General features: G+C 37.1%; 1 protein-coding gene across 2 annotated transcripts in view; it reads left to right on the plus strand.

Moving 5' to 3' along the window:
- Positions 1 to 15,635, plus strand: part of LOC117333617 (nucleoporin GLE1-like) — a 31,938-nt gene that overhangs the window by 740 nt on the left and 15,563 nt on the right. For both annotated transcript variants that reach the window (XM_033892999.1, XM_033892998.1), the window contains exons 2-9: positions 1,540 to 1,700; positions 2,287 to 2,425; positions 3,856 to 4,004; positions 5,202 to 5,262; positions 5,613 to 5,659; positions 6,035 to 6,321; positions 7,144 to 7,232; positions 7,591 to 7,669. In XM_033892999.1, coding sequence (XP_033748890.1) covers positions 1,540 to 1,700; positions 2,287 to 2,425; positions 3,856 to 4,004; positions 5,202 to 5,262; positions 5,613 to 5,659; positions 6,035 to 6,321; positions 7,144 to 7,232; positions 7,591 to 7,669 — 1,012 coding nt within the window. The remainder of the gene's footprint in view (positions 1 to 1,539; positions 1,701 to 2,286; positions 2,426 to 3,855; positions 4,005 to 5,201; positions 5,263 to 5,612; positions 5,660 to 6,034; positions 6,322 to 7,143; positions 7,233 to 7,590; positions 7,670 to 15,635) is intronic.

Consider the following 15,635-nt stretch of genomic DNA (forward strand, 5'->3'; position numbering starts at 1 on the left):
TCTATCACGGTTCCGGTTCGTTTCGCCCTAAATCCTGTTTTGCTCTAAAACTAAAATTTAAGGCGAAATCTTGTTTGGTATTTTCTTTTCATTTCATATGTACTTAGTGGCTTTAAGTTATACCGAAATCTTTCATTAAAATCAATTTAATGTGTTAGGATGTTTTCTTTTTTTGATATCTGCTAACATGTACATGTTGTTTTAGCTAATTGTAGGACAGGTGATCATGCTCATTTCTTAAACAAAGTCAACACATGTACAATAGACGAATCAACAAATACAAAACTATTTTGGTTATTTAATCTTTAAGTTTTTGTTCAATGCTTAATTTTTTCAACATATCTGCTGCTTTTTGCCGGTCGTGATTTGTTACGTCATTCAAGTGCGCTTAAACGATAGCACAGTATAATGTTGTATAGATATAGCTGATGATGATACACAGTCTCCCAGTATAAATCATATCATTAAATTGTAGTGAAATGTAAGTTTGGTTTGTTTAATAACTTGTTTAATGATTTGTGCAAAAATGTACATGTATATATACCACCTGACAATAAGAAAAAATGAAAAATTAAGGCTGAACAACCTGGGGTGAACAGGATTTAGCGAGAAAAAACCTGTTACCCCTATAACTTAGCATGTATATACCTGACACATCTTAACTTATAGTCATAATAGTGTCAGTTTTCACATCTTATATCAACAAAACATACAGCTATCTATCACTTACTTATTCTTAGAAGACAAGCTATAGGATCTCTAGATCTGTTAAAAAACAACTCAGGGAATGGAATGGTTGAAGTCATTATTTACTTATGCATGTGTGTTTTACAAAAGGCTATCAAATTAACTAATTAATTGTGATGACATTTTGCTAAGTGAAGAAAATAAAGAATAGGATTTTGTATATTTCTTTCAAAAATAGTAATGAATCAAAGTATTTAAACAAGTCGAGAGGCACCTAAATATCCAGGTACTATAACAACTAAAATTTAGATAGAAAATTTGTTTTTGAAAATTGCATATTTTCTTTATGAAAATAAAAGATCTGAAGTTTAGTTAATATCTTTATTTAGAGTTTCAGAAGTTAAAACATGGAGCCTGTTCATGTGGGGGGGCCGCAATATCTCAGTTGGTTAGAGTGCTGACCATGTCATCTCAGGTGAAGATTCAAGGTGTGACGTAAACGTAGCGTGATTCAACGCTCCCAATCAGTGCTTGTTTGTGTTTCTCGGAAAGCTGAGAAACAGGCTGGTCTGTGCGGTCGTGATTGTGTCCTTGGGCAAGACACTTTACCCTAACTGCTCTAGATGGCATGCAACAGTCTTCTCGACAACCAAGCATCACTAGAACAGTTGTTCATGTCACACCATCATAACAGACTTTTATAAGTGACCATTAATTAACTATCTGATTTAATTTAAAGATATTGTTTTTCACCTTCCTTCCTTGATATACTGATCAGCCAGTTGATTCTAATTTAGATTTAATTTTAAGGAAAATACTTATAATAACAACTTTATTTCTTTTCTATTTCAGAAATTTTTAGATGAGTGCTCTTCTCCACCAGAGTTATCTCGTTTGCATGATGAGTCCAAATACAAATATGTAAATCCAAATTATCAACGAGAAAAACAACAGCAACAACAAGAAAAGAGAGATGAAGAGAAACAAGAAAGGAGTGAAGAATCTTATGATTTGTAGGTTTCAATTTAGTTTGTTAGGTTTTTCTGTAACATATTAACTTTTAAAGTTAATATGCAGTATACATGGGTCTGCTGTGTTTTTTCCTGCCTATATATTTGGGGTCGATGTTCAACCCCGGACTGCGTGCCCATTCCCAATGGAAAAAGGTAGACATTTTTCCCAATTAAGGAACCAAATTCCCAATTTTATTTTGAAGATTTAAAATCTAGCACTAAACTTGCTTGATAATAAAGCCCTAATTACATACATATAATCCTACAACAGTTTTTGAATTAGAAATATGCTGAAATTGTTATTTTTCCCCATTTCTATAATACAAAATGTATATATGCCGAAAAAAAAAAAATCCTAATTCCTTGCGCAATATACAAATATTTCCCAATTTTTGTTTTACCCATGTGGCAATTTCCCATTGACCAGGAAATAACACTGGATTGGTTATGTGCATGTGTAACCAATATAAATGACTCTCTCCTTAAGCTTTGTCTCAAGGACTGTCACTAATTACACCTGAAGTAGTCTATTAATTACAATCCGTATTGTATTGAACTCAATGTATTGCTATTGTTATCTCTGTAGCGGTGAGGACTCCGGACCACTGGAGCTGGAGAAACTTCAAATCTCACCACGAAAGCCTGCCTTGGTTGTGTCCCCGGACTTCGTCAGGAGTGTGAAGGCTATAAAAGATTACGAACATGTGTATGATAACAGGGTCAAGGTAGGACTTACTTACACTTTAGATAAGAGTAAACTAATGTGGTATAGAAGGGAAATCCTTATAGCCTCACTCCCAATATATATATATACAGTCATAAGATCTATTTATAAGACTTTCCATGTTGGTTCCAAATCAGTTTTAGTGTTGGAAGGTATTTGACTTATTTTAGGTTCAGTTGTAAACCCAGTTTCTAGTACCTTAATATATACTATATGCTATCGCTGCTCAACCGTCGTCATCATCAGCCAGGTCCATCAATCATCGAGGGTTTCAATCCCTGTCCTGGATCTTTTTCTGGATGGTGGGTCAGCTGGGGTGAACAGTCCCTACTCTACGACGTCCAGCTACTTTCTCCACTCCTCATACACAGCTATCATGATGCCCGCTTTGCCTCTGCCCCAACTTTCTGACTGCAGTTTTCTATACCCCTCCTGTGATGTTGAGGGCTCCGAACTTCCTCCGGGCTCTGAACTTCTGCATGGTTATCCCGGGAATCCTCTGCAGCCTACATCCACAGTAAAGTTCTATGCCTGCCAGCCTTTTCTGCCACACTCCTCTGTCAGCTCTGCATACTTGCGCTTCTTCCCTTCATGTGCTGATTCACACCTCGTCTCCCATGACAGTCAGTCCACCATCACCAGCTATTTCATGCTGGGTGATAACAACACTTTGTCTGGTCGCGGTGTTGTCTCCAGGGGAAACTAATTTCTTCCCACCAAGATCCACTTGCATTTCCCAGTCTTCTGACCCTCCAACAATCCCTAGGTTGGTGTTCCTTGCTGTTCTGATATGATGTCTGTCCCTCTCTGTGACATCAGATAAATGTTGGTCCCCTCTGTGTTCCATGCCGTTTCTTTCCTTCTCCAGTTTGTGAGCCAGTCGGCCTTTCACCAGGTCATGTCCACATGTATCGGCCTTGCGCCAATGCATCTCACAGGAGAAAGGATATGTTCCAGACTTCCTGGATTTCCATATTGATGACATGTGGGATCTCCCACCATTCCCCATCTGTGAAGGTTTGTCTGTGTTGGGAGCACATCATTAACAGCCCTGAGAATGAACTGTAGCAGCCATTATGTATATCTCCAGATCTCTGCCCATGTCATCTTCCTCTCTTCCGTGTCCCATCTAGTCCCAGCGCCTTGACTCCCCATCTCCACGTCTTTCACCTTCCTTACCTGATAATCTATAAACACCAACTGTCTGTCCTTCAGTCCATCCTGCTATCTTGTCCAGGCTCTACCTTCTACACTACTATCTTTTCCAGACTCTACCTTCTACACTACTATCTTGTCCAGACTCTACCTTCTACACTATTTGTCATTGGAACTTCATACTTGTGGAATGGATTCACCTTGTAAAACGTATAATACATATATACTTTCACATCCAGTGGGGGTCTGCTATTTACCAAATTGTCTTGTTTTTAGGATGCATTGGCAAAAAAGGCAAATGAGTTTCAAACACATAGTAATCAACTGCAACAGAAAACGGAGAAACAGCTGAAGGATCTGGAGCGTAAAAATATCCTTAAGGCTCTACAGGTGCAGGAGACCACACTTCAACAGCATAAAAAAGGGCAAGTATTAAAAAAAAAGTCTCAGGGATATTGTAACTGACAAAATCATCTGCACCCATTGTTTGTTATTTTTCACAATAAATAATATATCAAAAATTGTTGCTCATCTTTGTAGACAATGTTTTTTTTTTTCATTGATTAACTTTTTACAAAATGTAATATGCAGGGTCATTTTATTTTCATCACGAAAATTTCACCCACGCATATTACATTGATATCAATTTGTGTTATCTCTAACTACCAATAAAGGTGGATTGATCGTGAAAATTACCCCCATACATATAGTTTATTTATCGAAATCGCCAAATAACCCCTGCAAAAACAACCACGTTTACAGTAAAAAACTTCTGAAAATATAAAAGAAAGCAATTTAAAAAAAAAAAATCATAAGTGTAGGATACATTACATTGTCAACCAACAGTACGATAGACACATCAATTTACTGGTTTGGTACAGTGTTTAGTCTACAAAGAGTTGTAAGTTATGGTCAACCAACAGTACGATAGACACATCAGTTTACTGGTTTGGTACAGTGTTTAGTCTACAAGAGTTGTAAGTTATGGTCAACCAACAAGTACGATAGACTACCATCAGTTTACTGGTTTGGTACAGTGTTTAGTCTACAAAGAGTTGTAAGTTATGGTCAACCAACAGTACGATAGACACATCAGTTTACTGGTTTGGTACAGTGTTTAGTCTACAAAGAGTTGTAAGTTATGGTCAACCAACAGTACGATAGACACATCAATTTACTGGTTTGGTGCAGTGTTTAGTCTACAAAGAGTTGTAAGTTATGGTCAACCAACAGTACGATAGACACATCAATTTACTGGTTTGGTGCAGTGTTTAGTCTACAAAGAGTTGTAAGTTATGGTCAACCAACAGTACGATAGACACATCAATTTACTGGTTTGGTACAGTGTTTAGTCTACAAAGAGTTGTAAGTTATGGTCAACCAACAGTACGATAGACACATCAATTTACTGGTTTGGTACAGTGCACAGTCTACAAAGAGTTGTAAGTTATGGTCAGCCAACAGTACGATATAGACACATCAATTTACTGGTTTGGTACAGTGTTTAGTCTACAAAGAGTTGTAAGTTATGCATGTCTAGACAAAATGACACAAAGAAGTCAGCTCATCTCCTATGAATATGATAATATAGCCTAATTATTGTTATCTATTTTTCCTCTCAGGAAAGATGAATCTGCCAAAGTATATCTAAAAATGCAGGAAGACCACAGGAAACATGCTCAGGTAAAAATCATCTGCAAAGAATTAACATTTAGTTAATAATAATATAATGATTTTCAAAACATTTTCTTTAGGTTGGAAAGTTTGTATGTGAAAATTGATTAGATTTTCATCCATCACAGCTGGTATTGGATTTGTCATATAGATACTGACTGTGATATATTTACAAACATTTAACTAGAACTGATTATCTACTTCATGGCTGTGTAAAACTGTAAAGGGGCCGCGGTGGCCGAGTGGTTAAGGGGCCCCGACACTATCACTGGCCCTCCACCTCTGGGTTGCGAAATCGAAACCCACATGGGGCAGTTGAATATTTGAATGCAAGAATTCTTTTTTCCACAAAATTTCAGATGTTGGAACAAAAACATGATAAGATTCAAGATGAAATACGGAAAAAGTAAGTAGAATGTAGCACATTTTATAATATCTAAAAAAAAAATGTAAAGTTGACCGGTTTGTTAATCATTTGATAGTATTTCAATTTGTTGTCTAGTTTAGGCGAAAATATATCTTGAACTGAAAGAAATCATCCAGTAAGCTTCAATACTTTTTCTTTGTTATTTTGTTTAAGAAAATACTGATTTATAAGATTAAAACTAGTTCAGGACAAAGTGAGCATTGTAGTTTCTGTGCCTGTCTATATGAAGAGACATATCGTGAAGGCAATGTTTACTTGATTTTGTCTTTTGACTTTATTTTTACCTACTTTACATGTATAAAATTTTTCTCAATTTTCAAAATACTTTTGTCTCCATTTCTCCCTGATTAATAGAGAACAAGAAAAGAAGGAGAGAGAAGAGAAATTAAAACAGATGTTTACAGACCTCAAAACTGTACAGAGTCGAATACTCGCCATACAGCCAAACTGTTCTATACAGAACAAGCTCTCGGAGCAGTGTAAAATGATTGTGGAGAGAATCCGTAAAACGACCACAGATCTAGAGAACCACATCATGCAGGAGTCCCAGTCAGGAGAGAGAAACGAAAGTTTACCTGATAAACTCAAGGAGGCTGTCATGTTTGCTCTGAATGCTTATGAAGCTATATCAAAGAGAATAGGTAATATTAAACAAAAAATGACACTCCATCATCCTACACCCTCCAATCCTCCCCCACTTCCCCGACCTTGTATCCATAGGAGTTACAGGGAGTGTAGTGTCCCCCACTTCCCCGACCTTGATTTATAATATGACCTTTGAACAAGAAACAGTGTTAAATTGTATAACACGTTGTTATGGGAGTTTTAGATGCAAGTTAAAAGATATTGATTTATAGCTTCAGTGTAAAAACAAATAATTTAATTTTGTATGAAACACACATTTTCATTGGCTGAAATAATTTTGTTATACCTCCATAACAAAATTTTTGACGTTGCGAAATGTAACGTCATTTTTGATTGGCTGATGACTTTGCGTAATAATTTATCACAGAAAAGAGTTCGCCAAAGAAAGTGAAATATATTGGTGTGTATAAGATGAAATTAAATTATAAGAATTAACATTAATTATTTTTTCTGTTATACAGTCATAACATAAAAAAACTGGAGTGTACTCTCTTCATAAACCGCTTCACGGTTTATTTAGAGTACACTCCAGTTTTTTCCGTTATGACTGTATAACAGAAAAAATTATTGATGTTAATCCTTAAATACTTATCAACAGAAACAAAAGACTGATGTTTGATGTTAAAAGATTTTCTATACTAAGTTTATATAAAGTATTCAGATCATATTTTGAAAGTTTATATGAAGTATTCAGATCATATTTTGAAAGTTTATATCAAGTATTCAAATTGTATTTTGAAAGTTTATATAATGTATTCATATCCTGTTTTGAAAGTACAAATCTTCAATAAATGGTGGTAATATACACTTGCTTATAGAGGAAGAAAAACAAAAGCTAGAGGAGGAGAAAGCAAAGGTGGCAGCGGCAGTGGCTGCTGAAGCTGAGGCTAAAAGATTAGAGGAACAGGTAAGTATTACAAAATTGTCTTATCAGAAACGGACAATATAGAATTTGATTAGTTTCCTTATCAGAAACTGAAAATATAGAATTATAATTAGTTTTCATCATGAGAGACAGACATTATAGAATTATAAACAAAGACAGATATAATTTCCTTATAAGAGACAAACAAATTAAGATTATAATTGATTACCTTAAGAATGTGTTCCAGGGCTTCATAGATATACATGTTCTAGTGTTCTTGAGAAGTAGAAGTTTGTATCAAGTCATTTCCTCTCAACAATTGCAGTGTTTTTTATAAGGATGCGTCATTTAAGTATGTAATATTTGTGTTTAATATGAAGAATAAATCAAATTTCTTTAGGCCAAGGCAGCAGCTGCAGCATCAGCACAAGCCACATTGTCTGAAGACAAAAACAAGCCAGCTGCTGGACCAGTACCGTGTAAGTACCGCGACAGGTAAACTCCAACACTACCTGTTATAGAGACAAATTACTGTGTCCCTAAACTCCAACACTACCTGTTATAGAGACAAATTACTGTGTCCCTAAACTCCAACACTACCTGTTATAGAGACAAATTACCGTGTCCCTAAACTCCAACACTACCTGTTATAGAGACAAATTACTGTGTCCCTAAACTCCAACACTACCTGTTATAGAGACAAATTACTGTGTCCCTAAACTCCAACACTACCTGTTATAGAGACAAATTACTGTGTCCCTAAACTCCAACACTACCTGTTATAGAGACAAATTACTGTGTCCCTAAACTCCAACACTACCTGTTATAGAGACAAATTACTGTGTCCCTAAACTCCAACACTACCTGTTATAGAGACAAATTACTGTGTCCCTAAACTCCAACACTACCTGTTATAGAGACAAATTACTGTGTCCCTAAACTCCAACACTACCTGTTATAGAGACAAATTACTGTGTCCCTAAACTCCAACACTACCTGTTATAGAGACAAATTACTGTGTCCCTAAACTCCAACACTACCTGTTATAGAGACAAATTACTGTGTCCCTAAACTCCAACACTACCTGTTATAGAGACAAATTACTGTGTCCCTAAACTCCAACACTACCTGTTATAGAGACAAATTACTGTGTCCCTAAACTCCAACACTACCTGTTATAGAGACAAATTACTGTGTCCCTAAACTCCAACACTACCTGTTATAGAGACAAATTACTGTGTCCCTAAACTCCAACACTACCTGTTATAGAGACAAATTACTGTGTCCCTAAACTCCAACACTACCTGTTATAGAGACAAATTACTGTGTCCCTAAACTCCAACACTACCTGTTATAGAGACAAATTACTGTGTCCCTAAACTCCAACACTACCTGTTATAGAGACAAATTACTTCCCTAAACTCCAACACTACCTGTTATAGAGACAAATTACTGTGTCCCTAAACTCCATCACTACCTGTTATAGAGACAAATTACTGTGTCCCTAAACTCCAATCACTACCTGTTATAGAGACAAATTACTGTGTCCCTAAACTCCAACACTACCTGTTATAGAGACAAATTACTGTGTCCCTAAACTCCAACACTACCTGTTATAGAGACAAATTACTGTGTCCCTAAACTCCAACACTACCTGTTATAGAGACAAATTACCGTGTCCCTAAACTCCAACACTACCTGTTATAGAGACAAATTACTGTGTCCCTAAACTCCAACACTACCTGTTATAGAGACAAATTACTGTCCCTAAACTCCAACACTACCTGTTATAGAGACAAATTACTGTGTCCCTAAACTCCAACACTACCTGTTATAGAGACAAATTACTCTCTAAACTCCAACACTACCTGTTATAGAGACAAATTACTGTGTCCCTAAACTCCAACACTACCTGTTATAGAGACAAATTACTGTGTCCCTAAACTCCAACACTACCTGTTATAGAGACAAATTACTGTGTCCCTAAACTCCAACACTACCTGTTATAGAGACAAATTACCGTGTCCCTAAACTCCAACACTACCTGTTATAGAGACAAATTACTGTGTCCCTAAACTCCAACACTACCTGTTATAGAGACAAATTACTGTGTCCCTAAACTCCAACACTACCTGTTATAGAGACAAATTACTGTGTCCCTAAACTCCAACACTACCTGTTATAGAGAAAAATTACTGTGTCCCTAAACTCCAACACTACCTGTTATAGAGACAAATTACTGTGTCCCTAAACTCCAACACTACCTGTTATAGAGACAAATTACTGTGTCCCTAAACTCCAACACTACCTGTTATAGAGACAAATTACTGTGTCCCTAAACTCCAACACTACCTGTTATAGAGACAAATTACTGTGTCCCTAAACTCCAACACTACCTGTTATAGAGACAAATTACTGTCCCTAAACTCCAACACTACCTGTTATAGAGACAAATTACTGTGTCCCTAAACTCCAACACTACCTGTTATAGAGACAAATTACTGTGTCCCTAAACTCCAACACTACCTGTTATAGAGACAAATTACTGTGTCCCTAAACTCCAACACTACCTTATATGAGAAAAATTACTGTGTCCCTAAACTCCAACACTACCTGTTATAGAGACAAATTACTGTGTCCCTAAACTCCAACACTACCTGTTATAGAGACAAATTACTGTGTCCCTAAACTCCAACACTACCTGTTATAGAGACAAATTACTGTGTCCCTAAACTCCAACACTACCTGTTATAGAGACAAATTACTGTGTCCCTAAACTCCAACACTACCTGTTATAGAGACAAATTACTGTGTCCCTAAACTCCAACACTACCTGTTATAGAGACAAATTACTGTGTCCCTAAACTCCAACACTACCTGTTATAGAGACAAATTACTGTGTCCCTAAACTCCAACACTACCTGTTATAGAGACAAATTACTGTGTCCCTAAACTCCAACACTACCTGTTATAGAGACAAATTACTGTGTCCCTAAACTCCAACACTACCTGTTATAGAGACAAATTACTGTGTCCCTAAACTCCAACACTACCTGTTATAGAGACAAATTACTGTGTCCCTAAACTCCAACACTACCTGTTATAGAGACAAATTACTCCCTAAACTCCAACACTACCTGTTATAGAGACAAATTACTCCCTAAACTCCAACACTACCTGTTATAGAGACAAATTACTGTGTCCCTAAACTCCAACACTACCTGTTATAGAGACAAATTACTGTGTCCCTAAACTCCAACACTACCTGTTATAGAGACAAATTACTGTGTCCCTAAACTCCAACACTACCTGTTATAGAGACAAATTACTGTCCCTAAACTCCAACACTACCTGTTATAGAGACAAATTACTGTGTCCCTAAACTCCAACACTACCTGTTATAGAGACAAATTACTGTGTCCCTAAACTCCAACACTACCTGTTATAGAGACAAATTACTGGTCCCTAAACTCCAACACTACCTGTTATAGAGACAAATTACTGTGTCCCTAAACTCCAACACTACCTGTTATAGAGACAAATTACTGTGTCCCTAAACTCCAACACTACCTGTTATAGAGACAAATTACTGTGTCCCTAAACTCAACACTACCTGTTATAGAGACAAATTACCTGTGTCCCTAAACTCCAACACTACCTGTTATAGAGACAAATTACTGTGTCCCTAAACTCCAACACTACCTGTTATAGAGACAATTACTGTGTCCCTAAACTCCAACACTACCTGTTATAGAGACAAATTACTGTGTCCCTAAACTCCAACACTACCTGTTATAGAGACAAATTACTGTCCCTAAACTCCAACACTACCTGTTATAGAGACAAATTACTGTGTCCCTAACTCCACTACCTGTTATAGAGACAAATACTCCCTAACTCCAACACTACCTGTTATAGAGACAAATTACTGTGTCCCTAAACTCCAACACTACCTGTTATAGAGACAAATTACTGTGTCCCTAAACTCCAACACTACCTGTTATAGAGACAAATTACTGTGTCCCTAAACTCCAACACTACCTGTTATAGAGACAAATTACTGTGTCCCTAAACTCCAACACTACCTGTTATAGAGACAAATTACTGTGTCCCTAAACTCCAACACTACCTGTTATAGAGACAAATTACTGTGTCCCTAAACTCCAACACTACCTGTTATAGAGACAAATTACTGTGTCCCTAAACTCAACACTACCTGTTATAGAGACAAATTACTCCCTAAACTCCAACACTACCTGTTATAGAGACAAATTACTGTGTCCCTAAACTCCAACACTACCTGTTATAGAGACAAATTACTGTGTCCCTAAACTCCAACACTACCTGTTATAGAGACAAATTACTGTGTCCCTAAACTCCAACACTACCTGTTATAGAGACAAATTACTGTGTCCCTAAACTCCAACACTACCTGTTATAGAGACAAATTACCGTGTCCCTAAACTCCAACACTACCTGTTATAGAGACAAATTACTGTGTCCCTAAACTCCAACACTACCTGTTATAGAGACAAATTACTGTGTCCCTAAACTCCAACACTACCTGTTATAGAGACAAATTACTGTGTCCCTAAACTCCAACACTACCTGTTATAGAGACAAATTACTGTGTCCCTAAACTCCAACACTACCTGTTATAGAGACAAATTACTGTGTCCCTAAACTCCAACACTACCTGTTATAGAGACAAATTACTGTGTCCCTAAACTCCAACACTACCTGTTATAGAGACAAATTACTGTGTCCCTAAACTCCAACACTACCTGTTATAGAGACAAATTACTGTGTCCCTAAACTCCAACACTACCTGTTATAGAGACAAATTACTGTGTCCCTAAACTCCAACACTACCTGTTATAGAGACAAATTACTGTGTCCCTAAACTCCAACACTACCTGTTATAGAGACAAATTACTGTCCCTAAACTCCAACACTACCTGTTATAGAGACAAATTACTGTGTCCCTAAACTCCAACACTACCTGTTATAGAGACAAATTACTGTGTCCCTAAACTCCAACACTACCTGTTATAGAGACAAATTACTGTGTCCCTAAACTCCAACACTACCTGTTATAGAGACAAATTACTGTGTCCCTAAACTCCAACACTACCTGTTATAGAGACAAATTACTGTGTCCCTAAACTCCAACACTACCTGTTATAGAGACAAATTACTGTGTCCCTAAACTCCAACACTACCTGTTATAGAGACAAATTACTGTGTCCCTAAACTCCAACACTACCTGTTATAGAGACAAATTACTGTGTCCCTAAACTCCAACACTACCTGTTATAGAGACAAATTACTGTGTCCCTAAACTCCAACACTACCTGTTATAGAGACAAATTACTGTGTCCCTAAACTCCAACACTACCTGTTATAGAGACAAATTACTGTGTCCCTAAACTCCAACACTACCTGTTATAGAGACAAATTACTGTGTCCCTAAACTCCAACACTACCTGTTATAGAGACAAATTACTGTGTCCCTAAACTCCAACACTACCTGTTATAGAGACAAATTACTGTGTCCCTAAACTCCAACACTACCTGTTATAGAGACAAATTACTTGTCCCTAAACTCCAACACTACCTGTTATAGAGACAAATTACTGTGTCCCTAAACTCCAACACTACCTGTTATAGAGACAAATTACTGTGTCCCTAAACTCCAACACTACCTGTTATAGAGACAAATTACTGTGTCCCTAAACTCCAACACTACCTGTTATAGAGACAAATTACTCCCTAAACTCCAACACTACCTGTTATAGAGACAAATTACTGTGTCCCTAAACTCCAACACTACCTGTTATAGAGACAAATTACTGTGTCCCTAAACTCCAACACTACCTGTTATAGAGACAAATTACTGTGTCCCTAAACTCCAACACTACCTGTTATAGAGACAAATTACTGTGTCCCTAAACTCCAACACTACCTGTTATAGAGACAAATTACTGTCCCTAAACTCCAACACTACCTGTTATAGAGACAAATTACTGTCCCTAAACTCCAACACTACCTGTTATAGAGACAAATTACTGTGTCCCTAAACTCCAACACTACCTGTTATAGAGACAAATTACTCTCTAAACTCCAACACTACCTGTTATAGAGACAAATTACTGTGTCCCTAAACTCCAACACTACCTGTTATAGAGACAAATTACTGTCCCTAAACTCCAACACTACCTGTTATAGAGACAAATTACTGTGTCCCTAAACTCCAACACTACCTGTTATAGAGACAAATTACTGTGTCCCTAAACTCCAACACTACCTGTTATAGAGACAAATTACTGTGTCCCTAAACTCCAACACTACCTGTTATAGAGACAAATTACTGTGTCCCTAAACTCCAACACTACCTGTTATAGAGACAAATTACTGTCCCTAAACTCCAACACTACCTGTTATAGAGACAAATTACTGTGTCCCTAAACTCCAACACTACCTGTTATAGAGACAAATTACTGTGTCCCTAAACTCCAACACTACCTGTTATAGAGACAAATTACTGTGTCCCTAAACTCCAACACTACCTGTTATAGAGACAAATTACTGTGTCCCTAAACTCCAACACTACCTGTTATAGAGACAAATTACTGTGTCCCTAAACTCAAACACTACCTGTTATAGAGACAAATTACTGTGTCCCTAAACTCCAACACTACCTGTTATAGAGACAAATTACTGTGTCCCTAAACTCCAACACTACCTGTTATAGAGACAAATTACTGTCCCTAAACTCCAACACTACCTGTTATAGAGACAAATTACTGTGTCCCTAAACTCCAACACTACCTGTTATAGAGACAAATTACTGTGTCCCTAAACTCCAACACTACCTGTTATAGAGACAAATTACTGTGTCCCTAAACTCCAACACTACCTGTTATAGAGACAAATTACTGTGTCCCTAAACTCCAACACTACCTGTTATAGAGACAAATTACTGTCCCTAAACTCCAACACTACCTGTTATAGAGACAAATTACTCCCTAAACTCCAACACTACCTGTTATAGAGACAAATTACTGTGTCCCTAAACTCCAACACTACCTGTTATAGAGACAAATTACTGTGTCCCTAAACTCCAACACTACCTGTTATAGAGACAAATTACTGTGTCCCTAAACTCCAACACTACCTGTTATAGAGACAAATTACTGTGTCCCTAAACTCCAACACTACCTGTTATAGAGACAAATTACTGTGTCCCTAAACTCCAACACTACCTGTTATAGAGACAAATTACTGTGTCCCTAAACTCCAACACTACCTGTTATAGAGACAAATTACTGTGTCCCTAAACTCCAACACTACCTGTTATAGAGACAAATTACTGTGTCCCTAAACTCCAACACTACCTGTTATAGAGACAAATTACTGTCCCTAAACTCCAACACTACCTGTTATAGAGACAAATTACTGTGTCCCTAAACTCCAACACTACCTGTTATAGAGACAAATTACTGTGTCCCTAAACTCCAACACTACCTGTTATAGAGACAAATTACTGTGTCCCTAAACTCCAACACTACCTGTTATAGAGACAAATTACTGTGTCCCTAAACTCCAACACTACCTGTTATAGAGACAAATTACTGTGTCCCTAAACTCCAACACTACCTGTTATAGAGACAAATTACTGTGTCCCTAAACTCAAACACTACCTGTTATAGAGACAAATTACTGTGTCCCTAAACTCCAACACTACCTGTTATAGAGACAAATTACTGTGTCCCTAAACTCCAACACTACCTGTTATAGAGACAAATTACTGTGTCCCTAAACTCCAACACTACCTGTTATAGAGACAAATTACTGTGTCCCTAAACTCCAACACTACCTGTTATAGAGACAAATTACTGTGTCCCTAAACTCCAACACTACCTGTTATAGAGACAAATTACCGTGTCCCTAAACTCCAACACTACCTGTTATAGAGACAAATTACTGTGTCCCTAAACTCCAACACTACCTGTTATAGAGACAAATTACTGTCCCTAAACTCCAACACTACCTGTTATAGAGACAAATTACTGTCCCTAAACTCCAACACTACCTGTTATAGAGACAAATTACTGTGTCCCTAAACTCCAACACTACCTGTTATAGAGACAAATTACTGTGTCCCTAAACTCCAACACTACCTGTTATAGAGACAAATTACTGTGTCCCTAAACTCCAACACTACCTGTTATAGAGACAAATTACTGTGTCCCTAAACTCCAACACTACCTGTTATAGAGACAAATTACTGTGTCCCTAAACTCCAACACTACCTGTTATAGAGACAAATTACTGTCCCTAAACTCCAACACTACCTGTTATAGAGACAAATTACTGTGTCCCTAAACTCCAACACTACCTGTTATAGAGACAAATTACTGTGTCCCTAAACTCCAACACTAC

This window comes from Pecten maximus, chromosome 8 (genome assembly GCF_902652985.1).
Source record: "Pecten maximus chromosome 8, xPecMax1.1, whole genome shotgun sequence".
Classification (NCBI taxonomy): Eukaryota; Metazoa; Mollusca; class Bivalvia; order Pectinida; family Pectinidae; genus Pecten; species Pecten maximus.